Genomic DNA, 21,640 nt, shown 5'->3' on the forward strand with positions numbered 1-21,640 from the left:
GCGGCGGCCGGAGCAGTAGAGGCGTTTGTGCACGTAGAAGTTGTTGACGTTGTTGAAGGTGATCTCACATTCGAAACACGTGGCGCCCTTGGTCCCCGGGAAGAGGGCGGCGGGCGCTACCGCCGCGCCTGGGCCACCTGTGCCCTGCTGCAGCCGGCTGTGCACCAGCTCAGACATCTTGGCCAGGATCTCCGAGGCCTGCGGCGCCGCGCTAGAGGCAGTGGCCGCGTCCGGACCGAACATGTACTGCGGCAGGAAGAGCGTCCCAGCCACACCTAGCTCTCCAGGACCGGGGCTGGAGCCGGGTGTGGGGCTGGACAGCTCAGCCTTCACCCTGACGGGAGGGGGGCTGTGTGGCGACGGAGTCCTCGACGGGGCCTGGAGGCCTGGCTGTCCGGGGCCTGGGGCGCAGGCCGGCTCGGGCTCCTCGGCAGCTTCCACCTTGATGCTCCTGGGGGTCGCGGGGGGCTCACTGCCGCCCCCATTCTGTGGTGCCACTCTGGCCTCTCCATTAGTGGCCTCTGCCAGGCCCTTCTTGTCCAGTCCTGAGGATGGGGTGGGTGCCTTGTCTGCAGGAGCCAGGGGGGCGTGCATTGATGCGGGCTGCTGGAAGCCAGCCAGGCTGTCTACAAGAACATAGGGCCGCGTCTCAGGCCTGAGGCAGGCCCTAGCCAGAATGGGGTTGGCAGAGAGGGGATTTAGGGCCAAGGCGGATAAGAACATCACCTGTGTGTGGACAGGCCCCCTCCCATCTCACTTCTCAGAGGGCCAGCGGGACCCCAGTGTGCCTGCTCACCTGGGGGAAGCTTGGTTGCTGGGTGTCCGGCCCCTGGAGAGTAGATCTCACCCTTAGAGCCTGGCTGGCACACCATGTGGTTGGTTACCAGGTGACTGTAGAGGATGTCCCTTGTGGTAGATATGAAGCCGCAGTTGTGACAGACACCTGCAGGCCATGCTGTTGTGGTCAGGGCCCTGGGGCTGAGGTGTGGCCCCACAGACCCCACCTCCACCCCTTCCAGCCCACCTACCACTGAGTGTGTCCGTGTGCACCTTGAGGTGGCGCTCGCAGTTGGCCTTGGTGGTGAAGGCGGACAGGCAGATGAGGCACACAAAAGGACGCTCTCCTGGAACATGGAGATGAGAGGTTGGGTTGAATCTCAAGGACCAGGGAGGGACACTCACTAGACATAGGTCCTTTTAGGCTTCTCAGCCCCAAGCCTCCGACGGTTCAGCCCCTGTACCCAGCCTCACCAACTGCAGGAAGGCCCTGTGCAGGGGAACTGCAAGGTGCATGGCTGCAGGGTGGGCTTTACTGAGCCCCTGTCTGGTGTGTAGATTTTGGAGATGCTGAGGTCAGTGAGGACCAGGAACAGGTAAGGGAACTTACCACTGTGGCTGCGCATGTGGATCTCCAGGGAGCTGGCACTGGGGCAGCTCTTGCGGCACTGGGGGAAGGGGCAGACACGCTCATTGGGGTAGGTCTCCTTGGGCTTTTCCTCCGTGGCGGAGGCTGGGGAGCTTGCACGCTGGCGGCTGGCGCAGTAGTAGAGCAGGTGGGCCTGCAGGTTCCGCTCACTGCGGTACCAGATCCCGCAGTCTTTGCAGGGGAAGACGTCTTCTGGTGGTGGTAGGAGTGGGGGTGAGGTACAGGCTGGGGTCGGGCACCTGGCAGTAAGGCTTGGCCTTAACAGACTCCAAGCTGAGATTTTGACTTTCTCTGTGGCCGTCACCACTATAACCTAGCCCCACTTTCAACAAGGCCCACGACGAGGAGGATCCCTGAATGGTCCTCTTGGGTCCCCCACAGTGACCTGCTCATGGGTCCTTTTCCCATCGCAGGACTCACCCAGGCTCTTAGGACTCTCCTGTCCCTGCCTTGGGAGGCTGTATGCAGTCTCCCAGCATCCAGGTCACCCTGCATGAGCTGGGTGCTGTCCCTCTTCAGTGTCTTGGTGGGAGAGTGGTCCATCTTTTATCATCCCTCCCCCCTTTTTGTGTCAAGAACCTGGACCTCCTGCCTGCCTTGCACAATGCATTCCTGAGTTTTATCTCCAGCCTGGACCTTTGACTTGAGCACCACCCATAGCCTGCCCCCACGGGCCTCCATACTCACTGTTGATGACTGCTGTGGCAAGGATGGATGCCATGCCGGCCTGCTGGGGTAGCAGCTGGATGTCCGTGTGCACAGGGGCAGGGCCCTCGGGCTCCACTGGCTCCTTCACAGGGTCACTGGGAGTGCTGTGAGACTCGGCCACGAGGAGTACACGGAGGAGTCCACTGGCGGGTATGGACTTGGTGACCTTGCACCAGAGGGCATCATCTGTAGGGCACAGGCATTCCTGATGCTGGGCTTCCAGTGTGGTCCCCCCACCCCGCATGGGGCCCACTATACTGCCAGGGGTGAGTGAGGCCAGGCCGATGACAAGAAGTGGCAGTACCCAGGTTCATAGTTGTGGTTGGCTGGATTTATGGTGTGCTATACTGCCTCTGAGGGAAGGCGGAGGGGTCCCCTGGGCAGGGTTGCTCAGGCCTGTACCCATCCCACTGGGAGGGCTGCTCCATTTCTAGTAAAAGGGTGACAAGGGACTGGCAGAGGTAACTGGAGGGGTATCTTGTGTAGACACTTGGCTAGGAGGCCCTAGAAATAGTCTCTCTCCATGTCTGTTGGAAAATTGGCCAGCTGCTGCTATTCCCATAGTGGCCTGTAGGGGGCAGCGTCAGCCAACAAAACCCAGGTGACCTGGTCTGCAGCCCTGAGGTTTTGTTTCCGTGAGCCATGGACAGCACAGGGCAGGGCAGGGGCTTGGCTGGCCTCAGTCTCAACCCAGTGGGACAGTGGGAGGAGAAAGGGAGTAGTATGTCTGCCCTCAGGCATCAGCAGGAGCTGAGCCACAGGGCACACTGGCAGTGCATCACACACTGGGAAGAGACCCCATGAGCTGTTTCCACTGTTGGAGGGGGTGACCTGGTGGAGGGAATCAATCAAAGTCCACAGGACCTTTGGGGCCATTATGACACTGCAGGTCCTGCCCAGAGCAGGTCACCCTTATTAGCACCAGTACCATAAGGACCCTGTCTTTTGTGAGCAGCACATATGGCCAAAGCTATGCTGCAGAGACCTGTGGGAAGGGCAGGCTGGGTGGTACAGGCCTGAGGCTGACCACTTGATAGCATCCAGCCTGGTGTTGGGGTGTGTTGCTTCTCAGTACAGCGTACCTTCTGGTCCTTTCTCCCACCCTTGATGTAGAGGGGAGCAATGACCCACTGCCCTGCAGATGGGACACTGAAGCACCCAGGGGTGAGTTGCTGGCCCGGGTTCTGTGACCTGTCCCCAGCCCCCAGTGCCGTTTGGCACCTGGGAGAGTGTTCCGTTTCCCCTGGGGGCCTGCTTGGAAGCTGACTTTAAGGCCAGATCTAGAACATTCTAGCAAATGAAATGAGTTATGTGTGTGCTCATGTGCACTCGTGTGCGTGTGTACTACTTTCCCACCCCTTACTCTTGGAAGGCTGGGGAAACGGAATTAGAGGGATCAGGTAGAGTGGATGCATTTAGCCACAGTGTCTGCTTTACCACTCCCATTTTATAGACAGAAACAGCCTGGGAAGCCAGGGACTTGCCCAGGGCCCCATTGCTAGTGAGAGGTGGGGCTGGGTTTGAACAGTCCTGCTGGTGTAGTCCTGGACAGACCCTGCAGCAGGGGCCACCACCCTTGCTACTCAGCCTGGCCTCAGGCTGCTTCCATTATAGGCCCCCCAGAATGCTAAGCCCAGGTGATGGTCCTAGAGGGGCCAAGTGCAGTCCATCTTGCCCTGCCATCTCTTAGAGTAGTGGATCCAGTTTGCCTGGGGTTACAGCGCCTGAGATGGTCCCTCATCCACTGTGGATGGGAGATGATTGAGGTGCTGGGTGTGTCCCAAGCAGCTCACATCTGTCATCCTCACCCGGACAGGCTGGTGTTCCTTTAAGGGCTGGACCAGACAGGGCCAAGTGACCCCACCTTCCTGAAGGCCTTGGGAAGGAGGGAGGCAGGCGCCACACGATACCAACCCTTCCTGTAGATCTCCGAATTGGCTTCAGCTTCCGTTAGGGCCTGGGGCAGCATTCTTAGCCAGCAGGCCTCATCTACCAGCAGGGTCAGGGCCGGACCCTGGAGAAGAGCAGAATGGGAAGGGATCAGCCTACACAGGAACTGCCTATTGGGGGTTTTGGTGTGTGTGGTGGTGGTCAGTGGCCTAACAGTTGTCAAGGCTGGGGCATACTCGAGTCCAAACACAAGGTCTTTGAACATAGAGCTGAGAGCAGCGCTTTCCAGGGTCAGGCACTAGGCTCCCTTAGAAAGGAAGGCCCAAAGAGGTCAAGCAGTATGCCAAAGGAGGAAAAGGGCCTGGATTTTAGTCAGATGTGTGTTCCCTCCAGACTACCATCGTGCAACAGTGGAGCTGCTGGCTAAGATGGCAAGGCCTGTGCCACACACCATGGATGCCTATCAGCAAACTGTTGACATTAGCCCCATCCTAGAGAGAGACTTCTGTGTTCCTTCTGTGGGGAGCTTTCCTCTCTGGTGCAGGGTGGGACTTTTACCCCGGTCCACTTTCCTGGAAGCACTGTCCCTTCCATGTGGTTGGCCACCGAAGCCCAAGACCAGCTGTGTCGTGTTGGGTCACCTCTGCGCTATTCCCCCTCTGACAGGCAAGGAAGCTGAGCCTGGGGTAAGGCGTGGGCATTGGGGTGGGGAGCTCAAGCCTAGGGCTGTGCCACACTCTCCCTCTGCAGCTAGGTCTGAGCCTGGAAGGAAAGTACTCTGAGCTCAGCCCCCCAGGGCCACTGAAGCTGCTTGTTTCCGGCCCTCTCCACTCTGGCTCTCAGCCCAGCAGCAGAGGAAGCATACATGGCCATGTCCCAATGCAGCCTGGGCTGGAAGGCTGGAAGGCTGGGCTCAGTCACACACAGAGGACGACACACAGAGGACGAGGTACTACCAGTGGTAGGCAGGCAGAGGCAGCAAAAGCCTGGTCCAGCTTTGCCTCCAGAGGGTGGGTGACCACTGCCACCTAGTACCAAACCTTGGTCCCTGAACCCACCTGGACAATATATGCAAAGGTACAGAGTATGTCCCCATGAGCAGTATTCTGTTAGCCCACACTGCTTCATTCAAATATATGCCTTTTAATCAGAAACTTGAACAGTGACCTTTAACTAAAGCCCAGAGCCACTGTTCACTTCTGGTCTCCAGCACCCCACAGTGCTCATGGCAATTGGCCCAGCATGGTAGCTCATGCCTTTTAGTCCCAGCACTCAGGAGGCAGAGACAGATGTATCTCTGTGAATTCAAATCCAGACTAGTGAGTTCCAGGTCAGCCAGGGGTATAGAGTGAGGCCCTATCTCAAAAAATAAACAGGCCCAAAGCTGGGGTATAGCTCAATTGGCAGAGTACTTGCCTAACATTCATGAAGCCCTGGATTCCATCCCTAGTAGCTTGTAACTAGGCATGGTGGCACATACCTGCCATCCCAGCAATCAGGAGGTTGAAGCAACAGGGTTGAAAATTCAAGGTCATCTTGACTACATAGCAAGTTCAAGTCCAGCCTGGTCCATGGGAGAACCTGTCTCAACCCTCCACATACCAAAAACATTCAATAAGGGGGCCTCATCTGGTGTCTCTATACCAGAGCTGCTCAGAAACAGGAAAAAAGACAAAATAAAGGAAGCCCCCCCCAGGGTGCCAGCTCTTCCCAGGCCCTGACCTACCCACATCCTGCAACCCCAGCAGCTGTCAGGGTGGGTGGGAGGGTGGCCCTAGGTAACCCCCATGTTACCTAGGGTTCTCTAGGGGGTTCCGCAGCCTGGCCCATACAAAGAACTGGCTAGGGTTGTTGAGTGGGGTCAGGTTGTGCTCCCTCCTTTGGGGCCGAGGGACCGTGGACAGACAGAAAAGAGGGGATGCCAAGTCCTGTCCCATGCCCCAGTCTATCCTCACACATTGGAGTGACAGGCCACCTTGAAGCATGAGGGGAGAAAGGACCATGGATGGAGGCCCATGACATCTGTCTTAGGATAGCCAGGACCTCCTGTTTCCCTGAGGAGTTGGTGTAGTTGTGGACAGTGGCCCCCTGGCTCCCTCCTAGATCTGCCCTCCAAGATGGCACCATGTGCCACGATGCTCTGGGGGGACGCAGTGTGGTGCTCCTTGCACTTGGGACCTCCACGGAAAGAGCAGCTTGTGCAGCGTCAGCAAAGTGGCGCGTGTTTTTATCATGCCGTGAACATGCTGCTCCGGAGAGCGATAAGCGTTAAACCGACCGCGAGGCTGTCAGTCTCAGTTCGAGGGTTTAGAAATATTGGGACGAATAATTAGATTTCATATCGTTACCACAGCACCCATCAGAGGATCAGGCAGATTAATTTTCTCACCCTCCTCCACTTATTAATATTCATTAGAGACTTGGAAGGCTGAGGCAGGGAGGGCCAGGTCCAGCCACCTCACTGACTGCCGTCTGCCCCAGGCCTCAAACAGCCTGGTATGGGAGTCAAAGTTCCCAAACCTGGGTGCACATCCCACATGCTGCATCGCCCCCAGGGTCTTCTCCAGCCTGCCCCACTGTGACCTTGCATGCACTTCTGTCCCCTGCATCCCTGAGTACCTATTAAGAGTGGGGCAGCCTCCTGACACCTGAGGCATCCCCTCCCCCAGTGGACATTTGGCAACTGCTGGCCTGGTCCAGGACCCAAGGCTCTTACCTGAGCCAAGAGCCACCTCCCTGTCCTCTCCTCCCCCAACACCTTCACAGCAGCTCTATGTCGAGCAGGCATCACTCTTTGCATATGGGAAACTGAGTCTGGCAGTGTGAGAGTCACCAGCTGGAATTCCAGGGTTCCCCTTCAGAGCCAGCTGATCTCCACTCTGCTCCACAGTAAGCCACGTGGCGGCAGGAGGTGACGTGGAAGCCACCTGGCTGGGCTGCCCTGACCTCACAGGAGTCACCAGGCAATCCAGCCAGCAGGCCTTATCTTGATGGCTCTGAATATGCTATGTGAATGGGGTCTCTGCAGAGCTGGTCCAAAGTGATCATAGTCACAGTGGGGAGGCCAAGCCTGGATTGGACCCTAATTCCTAGCCCTGGAACCCATGTGGCCACCATACACCCTGGGAGCCAAGCTCAGAAAAGCCAAGTACAGACTTGGCATAGAGGCAGACTGTACAATCATCAGCGTGTCTCTCCTCCCACCCCAGGCAGGGTTGTTCACCTTTCCCAGTCAGTGCCTGGAAAATCTGGGCCTGGTCCCTTTGCTTAGACTATTGGAGACATGGTGTGACAGCTACCTCTCCATGGTCTCTCATATCAGTGCTTGGCTGGGCCACCCTCAGTCTGGACAGATGTGTCCAGGCTCAGGGAAAGGCCCTGGCATCCACTCTGCTTTCTGTCCCCTGAAGTCACTGTCTGCCTCTCCATTCTGGCTCCCTGGCCATGCCCCCTCATTTCAGCTGAGGATGGCATTGGCCACTTTAAATTTGCCTGTGGATCTGGACCTGCTCCTGTCCCCCAACAAAGAGGTCAGTGTTTCAACTCTATGGGCTGATAACCATCAGAAACCCTATCTGTGTGCCATCCGCTGTGACAGCTTTATCTGAGGCTGTTCCCAAACCTTGCTGTTAGACTCACAAAGCCACTTTCAGGGGAGGTGGACCACTCCAGTGGGTAGCCTGAACTGGGAGTGGCAGCCCACATGGCTGCCTTGGCTCCAAGTCACCGTTGGCTAGAATCCTGTCATCACAGTATGACTCCAATCACTATCCCTGCTGTGCTCGGTCTATCAGCCTGTGCCAAGAAGCCCCTGGCCCCCTCACCTTCCCTAGCAATTCCATACTCCCTTCTCTCCCCTAGACAACCGGTGCCCACTTCACAGGTACAGGGCTGAGGCCCACGGAAGTAGCTATGCACACAGGACTAGAATCTGGTTCTGAGAGACTGCTACACCCCAGTGGCCTTTCATTTACTTATTCACTCATTCATTCCTCACTCACCACAGTCCTTGAAGGCCAGCTATGTGCCAGGAGCCCAGTAAGAGAAAGGTACAGTAGGAAACGGGATCAGTGCGTGTTAGGCCTGGCAGTGCCAGCTGGGCTCACTGTGTTGGGAGAACAACTAGGGCTGTTCTGCATGACTCTGACCCAGCAGGGCAACAGGCACCTTCAGGGAAGGTAACAGGTGTGTTCCCCGTGCCAGCCATCCCTCTGTGTGGGCTGGGGCTCTGCTGGTTACCTCTTGGCCCCAAGCCTTTTATCGCAGGGTGGCTCTGGGGCCCAAGGATGGAGCCAGCTACAAGTGGGCCTGGGGCCACAGCTGCCCTGGCCCAAGCTGCAGGTGGCATGCCTGAGGAGAAGCCAGAGCCTGGGATATTTCCTAAGCTCCTACCACAGAGGTAACGGAAGAGCAAGGGTACCCAGGGCCCCACAAAGGCAGCAGCAGTCCTGGGCTGGTAAATCTATTTCTGCTTCTGCCTGGTGCCCCAACAAATGATATACATGACCACCCTCCCACACACCTGGGTGGGCCTCAGCTCTCTGGAGTGGGCTGGATGGGGCCTCATAGATGTCAGAGCTGTGAGCATGACCTCATTTAGAGAAAGGGTCTTTGCAGTTGTGCGTTGAGAATCTCAATCCTGGCCTAATAGCACATGACCCTAAAAGAGAAGAGATATGAAGAGGTGGGAGCCACAGGAGGATGGCAGTAGATGGGGTGATGGCCAAGGATCCTGGGGCCACCAGAGGCCTCAGGCACTCTGTCTCAGAGACCCTCCAGGACCAGCCCTGTCCCCAAGATCTGTGGCTTCTAGCCTCAACCATGAGGGAGTGTAACTGAGACACCAGGTTGTGGTACTCGGGACACCTATGGGAGAAGTTTCTCACTGCCAGGGTATACCAGGTATACCATGTATCCATTTATGCAAACATATGCCTACTCATTCGCCCATCCATCCATGTGTCCATCCATCCATATTTCCAGCTGGGGCCCCTGAGCTGGGCTGCTCTCTCCTCTGAGCGCTGGACGGTAAGAAGTTGGGGTATGGAATACTCAGAAATGCCTCAGCAGGCCAGCACAGCAGGATGTAAATCTAAAAGCTGGGCTGGGGGTCCTGAGGTCACTGGAATGTGGGTAGAGTTGGGGGTCCTGAGAAGGTGGCCTTTTCTGGGTACCCTTAACTCCTGATACACAGAGATATGACAGCTCAGCTGCCACAGCCCCAGATAAAGCCCTCGGCCAGGGCCAGCCCTGAAGTGAGTCTGGGCTTTGCTGTGCCAGTCTCGGGTTCCCTCAATAGCCAGGGATGGCCATGTAAACCCTGAAGTTTCTCCAGAGACCCCATCCCCATTCCCAGGTAAGGGGGCCTCAGGTTGTGCCACACTCAAGTGAACATTCACCCAAAGCCATTTAAAGGCTGGGCAGATGGTCCCATTTCAGCCTCTTTAGCAGCTTTTCTTACTGTGCCCACCACCCAGCTTGGCAGTCATGGGCCCTTCCCTAGCCTCACTGATGGTTGTGATGGGCTCCTGGCTAAAGTGAGCTGTGGGAGAAATGATGAGCAGGAAGAGCCAGCATAGGCTGGGCTGGGGTGAAGGAACAGACTCATCTGCTCACTTGTGCACCCATCTAGCCACCCATTTATCCATTTACGCATACATATGCCTACTCATTCGCCCATCCATCTGTCCATGTATCCATCCATCCATCGCCCATCCATCCACATATCCATTTATGTATGCTTATGCCTACTCATTTGTCCATCCATGTGTCCACTCATCCATCTGTCTGTCCATCCATCCGTTCACCCACCCATGCATCCATCCATCCGTTCATCCACCCACCCATGCATCCATCCATCTGTTCATCCACCCACCCATGTGTCCATCCATCCATCCATCCATCCATCCATCCGTCCATCCGTCCATCTGTTCACCCACCCTCACCCACCCATGCATCCATCCATCCGTTCATCCACCCACCCATGCATCCATCCATCTGTTCATCCATCCACCCATGTGTCCATCCATCCATCTACCCATCCATCCATCCATCCACGAGTACATCCATCCATCTGTTCATCCACCCACCATCCATCCACCCTCCTGTCCATACATCCACCCACCCATCCATCTGTTCATCCACCCATCTGTCCGTCCATCCATCCATCCATGTGTCCATCCATCTACCCACCCACCCATCCATCCATCCATCCATCCACCCACCCGTCCATCCATCCATCCATCCATCCATCCATCCATCCATCCATCCATCCATCCATGCACCCATCCATTCGTTCATCTACCCACCCATCCACTTACCCACCCACCTACCTGTCCGTCCATCTGCCATCCATCCATCCCTCCGTCTGTCCATCCATCCCTTGTGTCCATGCATCTATCTGTCCATCCATCCGTTCACCCACCCACCCATCTACCATCTATTTACCACCATTTGATCATCATTGATTCATCCGCCTATCTATGCATACATATCCATCCATTCATCAGCCATTTGGCCCATCCACTCACCCATCCATCTACCTATCCAACATTTATCTGCTCACTGGCTCGTGCATTCATCCCCTATCTATCTACATTCATTCGTCTGCTACTATCTACCCATCTACTCATGCACCCATCTATCCATCCTCCATCTCCTCCCTCCCCACTCATCCATTTTGAGCATTTTTCCCCTGGCAAGTCTTGGAGCTTGGACCCTAAGGAGCCTTTTCAACTCTTTTGTAGAGCTGGAAACCACAGCAAGCCAGTGCCAGATCAAGACTACTTTCCCCTCAGGGCCTCGTGACTTGGTTTCCTTCCTGGGCACTCATCCTGGGTATCTAGTCTGTGGGGCACTGGTAGGAGGACTCCCCAGCTTGCCCTCACAGGGAGCAGCCCCCAACCCAAGAGAGACCAGGGGAAAGGGCCCCACATCCGCATGTGCTCCCCCTCCTCCAAGGGGAGAGGAGGAACTGTCTGGTGACTGATAGGGCCGTGAGGCAGGAGGCCACGTCTTCCTCAGGCTTCGGGGAAGAGAACTGGGACCCATCAGCAGAGCTCGATAAGGGGCCGCTGAATGTTAGCAAAAATATTTAGACAATAAACGAAGTATCACAAAGGCGCCTCTATCTTTCAGAAATCAATCATCTGTGCTGTGTGTCTGGACGCTCGGCGCCAAGGCGGAGATAGCTAGCCTTGCTGGGGAGATAAGGGTTAATCAAGGATTTAATTCTGTGAGATAGGGAGGTGGGAGGGCTGTGTTTCTTCCCTCTTCAGAGGCACTGTGATCACACTTCCCCAGCCAGCACCTCACACCTTAGGTGGAGTTCTACCCTCCTGACACCTCCTCAGGTTGACCGGTGCCATGCCCCAGGAGACAAACTGGAGGGCAGGGGTGGCCTGCAGATGGAGGGGGAGAGGAGCCTGAGCACAGCTGGGCTGGGTTCCAGCTCTTCCTCAGTTCTCCTGACCCTGGTAACTTGGGGAAGTCACTTACCCCCTGAGACCCCCAGCTCTGTCATGTACAAAATGGGGCCAGTTGGGACCAGTGGGTTAAGGAGCTTGTCTCCAAGCCTGACAACCTGGGTCTCTGGGACCCACATGGTAGAAAGAATCAACTCCTGTAAGTTGTCCTCTGACCTCTGTATGTGTGCTGTGGCATGTACGTGCATGCACACGCAGACAATACTTTACAAAAGGGAGCAGGCTGGAGAGATGCTCTGTGGTGAAGAGCACTGGCTGCTCTTGCAGAGGACCTGGGTTTGGTTCCCAGCACCCACATGATGGCTAACGACCATCCTTAACTCCAGTTTCAGGGGATCCAACACCCTCTTCTGACCTCTGTGGGCATCATGTGACATAGGTGCCCTTACACACATGCAGGCAATATACTCATATACATAAAATAAAAATAATATTTTAAAAACAGGGACAGTGGTACTGGCTTCCTAGAGTTGGGGGAGATGACATGGAATGTGCCTGGGACACACAGTCTTTGTCTCGACTGACTGCCACAAGGAGTGCAGAGGAGCAGGGCCCAGGGCACAGCAGGACTCTGATCCCAGTTTGGCCAGACCTTCCTTTGTTCCTGTTGCTATGCACAGGTTCTCCTGACATGGAGTTGGCACCTTCTTGCATGCTGACTCCTTCTGACCAGCCAGTGCCATTGGCCTCTGAGTCACCTGCTGCCTGCTGTCCCCAGTGGCATGTTCACCCTGCAGAACCACTCTGAATTTCACAGTTTCCTTCTAGCAGGACCCTAATCAACTATGCAGGCCTCCACTATCATTATGACACTCTGCTTTGGGACCTGGCCAGGGTCTTCCTCCTCAGGTTGAACTGAGCATGCCCTGGGCCACTGGGTCAAGTATCACTCCAGGCCTGTCTCATTTAATCTACCCAGCTGCCAGCAGATGGGTACTGACTCCCCTGCACAGAGCACAGCCTGGCCTTCCTCTCCTTTGCAGACCTAGTTCTAAAGGAAGCTTCTGGGTTCCATGTGACCTGCCCATGGTCTCAAAGCCGAGGAAACGGCACAGAGCAGGAAAGGGTCTGCCTGGAACGCAGTAAGTAGCTGTCTCTGTGGCTGAACGGTGAGTGTCCAACCCAGGGACCTTGGAGACAGCCTATTAGAACCCAGGGAGCCTCTTCCTGCATGAGAAGCTCCACCCCAGCACCGAAATTCTGAGTCACTACATGGCCAACACAGTAGGGGGCTGTGAGTCCCGGGGCCCAAGGTCTATGTGAGGGACCTGCCTGAAGACACTGTTAGTCTGTGTTCCTGGGCTGTTTCAGAGGCTGAGGGGTATGCGTGCAGCATCCTGGCTCTGTGTGTGTGTGTGCAGTGTTCTGCCCTCCAGATACTAAGACGTGCAGCCCACAGTACTGTCCTCACTTCGGTGGCCATGAGCCCTCAGACCATGACAATCAACAGCATGTGGCATTGGCCAGTCAGTGCATGTCCTAGACCAAATCATACCTGAACACCGTGACAAGAAACACAGAGAGCCCACACCATGGAGATCTTGCAGAGGGATGCCTCATTCTGGGCCTGAGAGGACCAGCCTGGGTACTGCTGGGCTACTTGGGTCTTCTCTGTCAGGTGTCTCTGGACACTATGAAAGCCCCTGTAATCCCTGCTCATCTCTTGCCCACGTGGCTGCCCCGTGCTTGTGGCTACTAGGTTGCTGTGCCCCAGTACCCTTTTCCAACTGAAATGATTTCAAGAGGAACCCACACAGCCTGGCAGAAGGAAGCCAGACCCATTTGCCATAAGTGGCCTCAGAAGCAAGTCCAAGACAAACGGCAGTGTGGTTATGAGGCGGGAAGGAGGCTACCTTAGGAAGACCGCACAGGCAGGGCTGCCTGCCGTGACGGCAAGATGAGCCAGTGCCGGGAAGTCACACCCACCCCAGCACCTGTTTCTGTGTCAGAAACTGAAGCCTTACCTCTGTAGCAGCCTCCCTGCACCTGGGAAGCAGCTGCCCAGCCCTGCCCACCTTTCCATCCCAGTCCAGCACTCTGTTTCTTGATGCTTGCTGCCCTTGGACCCCTGCCCCTTCTCTGCTCGGCTCCACCCCCTTCATCCATGAAGCCTCTCTGGTGTCTCCAAAGAACGTGTCACTCCTCCAGAGGCCTCCCGGGTGATGCCTCCCTCCCGCCCTTGGTCCTCTGGATCCACCGAAGTGCTCTGCCCCGCCTTCCAGGAAAGACAGAGGGCTTGCAGTGGGCTGGCTCCTTACCGGTTCTGCCTGCTCAGGGGATGAGGTTCTGGTTTGGATGCTCCCATGGAATGGGCCCCAGGACAGGCCCTCAGTGAGGCTCAGTCGGGCCCGCACACACCTCTGCCCATCCTGCGACAGCTCCAGCTCCTCTGAGGGGAAACAGGGTGGGGTGAGGTGGCTGCTTGGTGACTCACAGCCCGCTTCCCTCCTGCAGCCCTGACTGGGTCCTAGGGCCACGCATTTGCCCTTTGCAAGGACACGGTGGGCTGTGGAAACACCATGGGGAGGTGCCTGAAGTTCCGTGTGGCTTGGTCAAGATCTGCAGGATCTGTGAGTGCCACGCACCACATGTGGGAACTTGTGTGCTGGGCTGCATGGTAGCCCCTCATGAGATAGTCACCTGCAACCTTGAATGGCCCTGGCATGTGAGAAAAGGTCTGCAGGTGTGACTAAGTTAAAGATCTTGAGACAAGATCACCTTGGATTGGCAGGTCGTTCCAAATAAAGTGTCCTTAAGAAAGACACATGGGAAGACAGAGGCTGCAGCCTTGTACTGGTGGAGCTTGGCCTGCAGAACACTGGGTGAGGCTGCTGGCCTCCAGGCTGGGACGGGGAGGCCCTTGGTTGTGCTAACTGATGTTAGCTATGGGACATGTAGACACACAGGCCTACCACTTGCCTTGCTTGAGCCTGCGTTTCTTTGAAGGGCAGCAGGTGGGAGGGTGGCCAGTCCCTCAAAGGTGGTACTTCCCGGGCCCACGCACCCTCTGCCCCGCCTGCTGCTCAGACTGCCAGCCCACAGAGGCCTCACGTGGCCTGGCCTCATCCCCTGGCCGGAGAGCTGTGGCGGCCCCACTTCCTGGAACCCCATCGGGCAGGCTGTGGCCTTAATGGGCTCGATCATCAGATAACCAGCCAGCTAATGGCGGAGATAAGGTGTAAATACGCCAGGAGGCCCCGTGGAGAGCTGTAACTGGGCCTTTGTCTTCCCTGGGGCTGATAAGATGGCAGTGGACCAGGACTGGAGGCCCGTGCCCCTTTATCAGACTGGGAGCGGGAGAGGGGCTGAGGGGCCGGAGGTAGGCTCTGATGTCACAAAAGCAACCAGTCCTCTGTAGCCCACCCAACACATGGTACTGGCTTGGGGTTGTCCCAACAGGTTTCCTTTGCCCTTGCCTCACAGGGCATGGCCCAAAGCTGACACCAGGACGGACACTGGTGCCATCAACAGGAACAGGGACAAGGTTTGAGTAGCGCTGCCCTAAGGTGGACACAGAAATACCTGCTCCTAAGTTTACTGTTATTCAGCTGGAAACCCAAGGCCCTATGTGGCCCTCTTGCTGGTAGCAGGTGTCAGGATCCAAACCTGGCACTGACTCCAGAGTGCCCCCTGCTGTCCTGCAGTGAGCTAACACCCTCCCCTGTCTTTGGTGCCTATGTCTCTGGTCCCCACTGGATAGTCCTAAGGGCAGAAATGGAGGGAGGGCGAGAGTTCTCCCGGGAGTCGGGTGCTCACCTATCCAGCCATCAGCCACAGAGGCTACCCAGCATCCCACTCAGGAGTCAGGGATGGTACAGAGAATCCTAATCCTGAGGCTCTCCAGGGTGTACTTGAACCCTGAAAGACAGCTAAATCGCTACACCTCGCCCACATGCCTTCTATTCAGTGTTCTAGACATTCCTTAAGGAATGGGGCTGGGCAGGCCTGGCCCCTATTAGTAGTTCCCCCATTACAGGGACACCTTCATCTGAGGCTGTGTCCTCACAGACTGGGACACAACATGGGAAGGCAGCTGGCCCAGGTTGCCCTGAGGGCACGGCATGGCGTGGGTAGTCCCACAGCCACGCCCATCCATGCCACCTGTGGCAGTCAGGTCCTTTTAGGCAGCTCTGGACTCCAACTTGCCTCCAGGCCCCAGGGAAAGGAGGCAGAGCCAGTGCCACCCCCTAGTGCACCCACAGGCAAACGGCCCCGCACCCTAATCGGAGCTCGCGGCCACAGCCCAGTCTCCCAGATAAGAGTGTGGCTGGCATTTCCCAAGGCAGGCCGCTCAATCCCCCTGTGTATCATGTACCACCAGAGAGGGCTGGTAGCTGATAAAGTTTGTGATCCCTCCTCCAGTGGGGCAGCACTACCATTCAGGGCTCTGGGGTTTGGGGAGGCCTGGAAGAGGTGGGGACTGTACAACAGTCACCATGGAAACACACCTCCCTGGTCCAGGGTCTAAGTCACCCACTCTGAGGTTGTCTCTTGACTGGAGGGGCCAAGCCACATGCTGCTTGGACAGGTAAGGCAAGGACAGTGGATCTTAGCCTCAGCTCACCCTAGTGCCTTTTTTAATTTTTAAAATTTATTATCTTTATGTGTATGAGTATATTGCCTGCATGTATGTGAGTACACCCGTGTCATGCAATGCTGTGGAGGTCAAGGCATGGCCTGTGCAACTGTTGCAGCAGCCTTCATGATAGTCAACAGTCATTGTTCAGAGAACCTAGTTCCTGCTCCTGGTTCCCACCCCAAACTCTCATGGTCAAAGCAGTTTGACCAACAGAGATCCACTCCCAGCAGGAAGAGAAACAGCACCAGAAAGTAGGGTTCGGGGAAGCTGCCTGCTCTTCCCAAGCTCCCACTCGAAGATGAGAGCAAAAGACAGCCCAGAGCTTGGGGCTAGGGGCAGAAAGACAACTGGTTTTCTGGAAAAGTTGGGAGGCCGGACAGCAATGGCTATGGGGACATTCAGTTCCAGGTGACAGGAAACCCAGGCTGGATGTGGCACAGTAAGCCAGTCTCTTGACTCAGTGGCTCATGCTCACTGTCACAGAGCCCCGAGGGTATCTGGGGCAGGGATGGGGACCCATAGCCTCTGCCCCAGGGGCTCTAGAACAAGACAATGTCCAGATGGCCCCATGGGCACAGGTAGCTCCTATATGGTACTGTCATGGTGGGCTTCCAGCCTGGGCCAGTCCCTGGCCACCTGTTCCCTCAGCTGGAGAACAGGGACAGTGCCTTTTGTCTCCCCAAACTTGCAATCCTAACATGAACTCTGGCCCCATCTTCTGTGCCTTAGCTCAGCACTGGGCCTGACTTGCAGGGATTCCTCCTGACTTGGCTAAGAGAGGGTCAGTAACCAGCCTAAGTGTGCACAGTGGACATGTGGGATTTGCATCAGAGCCCTGACATACAGCCTCAGCACCCTTTTGACAGATAGGGTTGGAAAGAGCCACTGGCTTATTCTGGGGCTGTCTTGTGGCTCTGGCCTCAGTTCCCTCATGCTCCCTGGTGGACCCTGACAAGGACCAGGTGTCACTGCAGGCCCAGCACTGGGTCAAGGGCTAATTTCTTCAGGCAAACAGCTCTGCACACATAACTCCAGAGCAAACGTGCTGGGATTTAGTTCCATCCCTGAAGCACCTTCAAGGAACCCAATGTGAATCTCTGCGTGCTTATCTGTCTGAACTGTCACCTGTGTGCCGCCCTCAGGACATCCCCTGGGGAATGAGGCAGGTGTGGGATCTCGTCACAACTAGGGTGCCTGGGTGGCAGAACTGGGGTTCAGATCAACAGACCAAGGCCAGTCCTGTCATAGCCCTAGTGGCCATGGGCACATTCTGCTGGAGCATCTTTTACTCAGTTGTAGAAGGGTAGTCACATGACCACAGTGAGCCTGTGGCTGAGGCTACGGAGGTATGTTTGCTATGTTGCTGAGATTGGTCAAAAGGTGGCCCCAAAGCCCTGGAGCTGGAATTACAGGTGGTTGTGAGCCACTTGATGTGGGTGCCAAGAACCCAACTCGGGTCCTCTGGAAGAGCTATGACTTCTCTTCTCCAGTTCTCCAAGTACGGCCGCTGTTTTTTTTTTAAAAATTATTTTATATGTATGAGTGTTTTGCCTGCTTGTATGTAAGTGGATCATGTGTGTGAAATGTTTGTGTAGACCAGAAGAAGGCGTTGGATCACTTGGAACTGGAGTTACAGACGGCTGTTTCCTGCCATAACTTCTCCAGTTCTCCAAGTACGGCCGCTGTTTTTTTTTTAAAAATTATTTTATATGTATGAGTGTTTTGCCTGCTTGTATGTAAGTGGATCATGTGTGTGAAATGTTTGTGTAGACCAGAAGAAGGCGTTGGATCACTTGGAACTGGAGTTACAGACGGCTGTTTCCTGCCATGTAGGTGCTGGGTGCTCAATCCAGGTCCTCTGCAAGAGCAGTAAGTGCTTTTAGCCACTGAGCCATCTCTCCAGTCCCCCAAGGGTGGCCACTCTTAAGCTCTGACTTTGGAGTGCCCTTCTGATGGGAGATGCACATGCTGCCCCTGTCCTACCACCCCAGGCCTCAGTTTCCCCACTTAAGTAATGATTTCAGCTGCTGGCCTGCCACTCTAAGGACAGGAAGCTAGGGTGTATAGCAGTCAGCCAGGGGGCTCCTTCACTGTAAAGGGGCCAGACCCTGTGTGCCAAAGGTCAGGGCCTCGGGAGCACCAAACACAATCACCCACAGCCCCCACTGTGCCCTGTGGGCTCTGTGGTTGGTATGTGGGTGCCCACCAGCTCACCACCACCACCCACTTATCTAATCAGTCCATCGTTCCCGCCAACCCGCCCTGCGGCTCCCACAGGGCGGCTGGGGAGCGGCCCTATCACAGGGATCACCCTGTTTGCTTTTGATAAAAGTCACAGTAAAGGGAAGAAAAAGGCTTTGTGGGGGGGGGAGGGGAGGGGAGGGTAGTTCCAGGCTGGCTGAGTCTAGAAAATTCTGTGAGTGTGGGCACAGAACAGGGCAGCCAAACTGTGTGGCCCTGAGGGACATCTGCTCCCACTGAAACCACAGCCCAGAGAGGGCAGGGGACTCCTGAAAGGTCACACAGCAGATTGAGGAGGGGCAAGGGACCAGAAATACAGATCAAGCTACATGGAACACCAAATCTGGATGCAGAAAAAAGCCTGTAGTTATTCCTGCCCTCGCTCTGCTGCTGAAGCCCCAACGCCATCAGACAGGCCTTCTTGGGCTCAGACTCCCTGCCTGCTAAGGTTTTTGGGATAGGATGGGAGGCAGTGACAGTGAGCTCGGAGAGGCCAAGGGGCTTTTCTGAGGTCATATGGCCCGTAAGTGGCGTGGGAGAGCCCAGTTGGCTCCTCTGACCTCAGTTCAGATACTGCCGGCTCACCCATTCAGACCCCTGCCCCTGTCAGGCATCTGTGTGCTTTGGTCCCTCACAAGCCTTTCCCTCCACACAGATCGCAGTCTTAGTAGTGACAGGGACAGAAACAATCCTGAAAGCCCAGCAGGACCCCAATGCTCATTTGCATGGAACTGGGTAAGGAGTCTCCGGCCTATGGCCATCCATAATCACAGCTAAGATGGAAGGACTGTGTTGGGCATTCTGTGGAGAGAGATGAAGGCACCAGACAGATCAGCCAAGAGCAACGGGAGCCACGGACACCGGTGCTTGAGTGTCACTTTTAGAAGCAGAGGCACCCAGGGTTTGGATGAGCTTGATGGAAGGTGGGAGGGTCTCTGCCCTGCCCTTTGTGAAGAGGAGGTCCTGATCCCTGTGGAGGGCCTGGAGCTGCTAGCCATGGATGAGTAGGAAGATGGGGATTGGCTGGCTCTGTTAGTCTCCTGCACCATTTGGCATTTCTGCTGGGCTGGGAGGCTGGAAGCCACCACAAGGCTGGGTTCCTGCAGGGATGTGACACGCCCAAGCCCAGGAGGGTGCTGTGCTGCACACATCCACCTCTGTGAGGCCCCAGCCAACGGCTTTCGTTTCAGATTGCCAATGTGCGGTGCACAATCTCACTTCACTGAGGGGGAAACAGTGTTCCTGGTGCCTCTGACCCTGGAAGAAGGCCCTGCTGCTCACTGCCCAGTGTGGCCCTCCTGTTTCCTGTACATGGCAGTCCTGCGGTCATCAAGGGTGTCAAACCGGCAGCTTGTCCTTCTGAGGGCCTCTGTGGCTCCTGCCAACCCTGCTGGGTTCTGCTCTATACATGCTCCATCAGTACAGCCCTGTGCTGAGGTAGAGCTAGCGGGCAGGTAACACTCCTGGGAGCTGACAAGAGAGGGCTGTGAGGTAGCAAATGATGGTCCTGGGCCACGTAGGTGCTGGGCACACTGCCCAGCACAGGTTAGGTTGGGCCTGTCCACGTGGTGCTGTGTCAGGGCCCTAGGAAGCCTCATGCTACACTCCTGGCCTCTGTGTACTCCAGTCCCCTACCCACCTCACTGTTCTTAGTGGCTTTTCCTTGTGGAGGAAGCAGGTGTCTAGCTCCCTAGATTGCCAGCCTTCAGGGACACCCCAGGCAACACGTGTCCTGGGCCCTGGGAGAAGGGACAGCTGGTCCCGGGGACAGGAGGGCACTGCTGCTTCTGTTTCCCACCCCTGGGAGCTTCCCCACCCATCTAGCCTCCTCCTCAGGTCCAGGTGCCACTCTGGTGGCCCAGGGGAGGGAAAAGCCAGCCTCAAGCTGCCTGTTTACAAAGGTGGTGGGGCGGTGTCAGGAGGGTCAGCTTGGCCTAGGGCCTGGAGCCCAAAACACTGGTGACTGAGGGTCAGAAGACTGGCCTGGGGTGCTGCAGCCCCACCCCTTCCAGCTGGCCCTTGGCCCCTCTCTAGTCTCTGGATCTGTGCTGGCAGTATTGATTTTTTGACATGGAGCTACAACCAGCCTTTATCAGCTGAACCCTGGCCCTTGCTAATGGCAGCGCTAGGTCCACTGGGGAAGAACAGGTTACACAGGGTGGGGTTCTCCCTCCTCTGTGGGAGCCTCTCACCACCTGGGGTACCTGAGCTGGTCCTGGGGAAGGGCTGGCTCTCATAGAAGATGCGTTTGTGGGGTTGAGATGGAGGAAGGGATGCTTTCCTTCTGGATAGTGCCCAAGTGGGCAGTGGGGACCCAGTGTAACTGGCTCTTCCTGGGCCCCTGTGATGGCACAGAGCTAGGGCTCGAGCTCCAGTCACCCCTGCTGAATCTGAATCTGGGGAGGGATACTACCTCTGTCTCTTTGGGGCACAGCGGAAGCAGCTTAGACCAGCAGGAAGAGAGAGCCCAGGCAGCAGTGGTGCCTCTCTCTCTGGATCCCTGAGGGGCCTGTGTGCCAGGCCCATTCAAGGGGCACTCTCCTGTCTACCCTACGGCATCACCCCATAGCCCTGAGGAGACTGAGAGTCACGGCTTCCAGGCTGCTTTGAAGCTCAGATATGTGGCCTTGCTAGGCTCCTCCAAGAGCTCAGTGTCTTCCGCCTTGGAAGGGGTTAGAAGGAATCCCACCAGTTCAGGGTCCCTGCTTTCTAAGAGCTGTGCCAGCCTACAGTGTGGCCGTGGGCTATTTCCCCACCCTCTTCCTGCATGTTTGTGATGGTTCAGGTACCCTGGTCCTGGACCAGAGCCTAGCTTCAACCTGGACCCAGCTCATCCCACATACCCAGTCCATTGCCCTGTGGGGCCACTGTCTCTGGTCTACATGGTCAGGAGGGTGTTTGTGTGTGTGTGTGTGTGTGTGTGTGTGTGTGTGTGTGTGTGTGCGCAAGTGAGGGGCTGGGAAGTGGCTAATGTTGCTAAGGGTGAAAGGTGGGGTGCTCTCTTGCCTCTGCTCTACCTGGAGTGACAGCTGTCTGTCCTGACTGCAGGCACCCATGTCTTGGGCTCAAGAGCTGACACTGAAGCAGGTGCTGGGGAGGAAGCCAGCATGTCAGGACAGCCACCACTGGGGACATGTTGACCCTTCAAGGCCCAAGTATCTGCTGACCCTGTGCCCACAGACCCACTAGTCCCCCAGGAAAGAGGTATGTGAGGAGACTAAGGTCTCAGCTACAGGACTCCCAAGGGCCCAAGGCTCTAGCTGGGTCCCAACCTTGGGCGTTGGGAGACAAGGTGGCTTAGGGACTTATTAG

At 56.2% G+C, this 21,640-nt stretch overlaps 1 protein-coding gene across 1 annotated transcript in view; it reads right to left on the reverse strand.

Annotated features, from left to right (window-relative positions):
* The window catches only part of Zfpm1 (zinc finger protein, FOG family member 1), a 60,932-nt gene that overhangs the window by 1,941 nt on the left and 37,351 nt on the right, over positions 1–21,640 (reverse strand). The window contains exons 4-10 of the mRNA XM_029567128.1: positions 13,767–13,897; positions 4,049–4,148; positions 2,114–2,320; positions 1,388–1,618; positions 1,029–1,124; positions 797–943; positions 2–626 (exon numbers count right to left, since the gene is read on the reverse strand). Coding sequence (XP_029422988.1) covers positions 2–626; positions 797–943; positions 1,029–1,124; positions 1,388–1,618; positions 2,114–2,320; positions 4,049–4,148; positions 13,767–13,897 — 1,537 coding nt within the window. The remainder of the gene's footprint in view (position 1; positions 627–796; positions 944–1,028; positions 1,125–1,387; positions 1,619–2,113; positions 2,321–4,048; positions 4,149–13,766; positions 13,898–21,640) is intronic.

The sequence above is a fragment of the Nannospalax galili genome, unplaced genomic scaffold, assembly GCF_000622305.1.
Source record: "Nannospalax galili isolate Female #2095 unplaced genomic scaffold, S.galili_v1.0 scaffold459, whole genome shotgun sequence".
Taxonomy (NCBI): Eukaryota; Metazoa; Chordata; class Mammalia; order Rodentia; family Spalacidae; genus Nannospalax; species Nannospalax galili.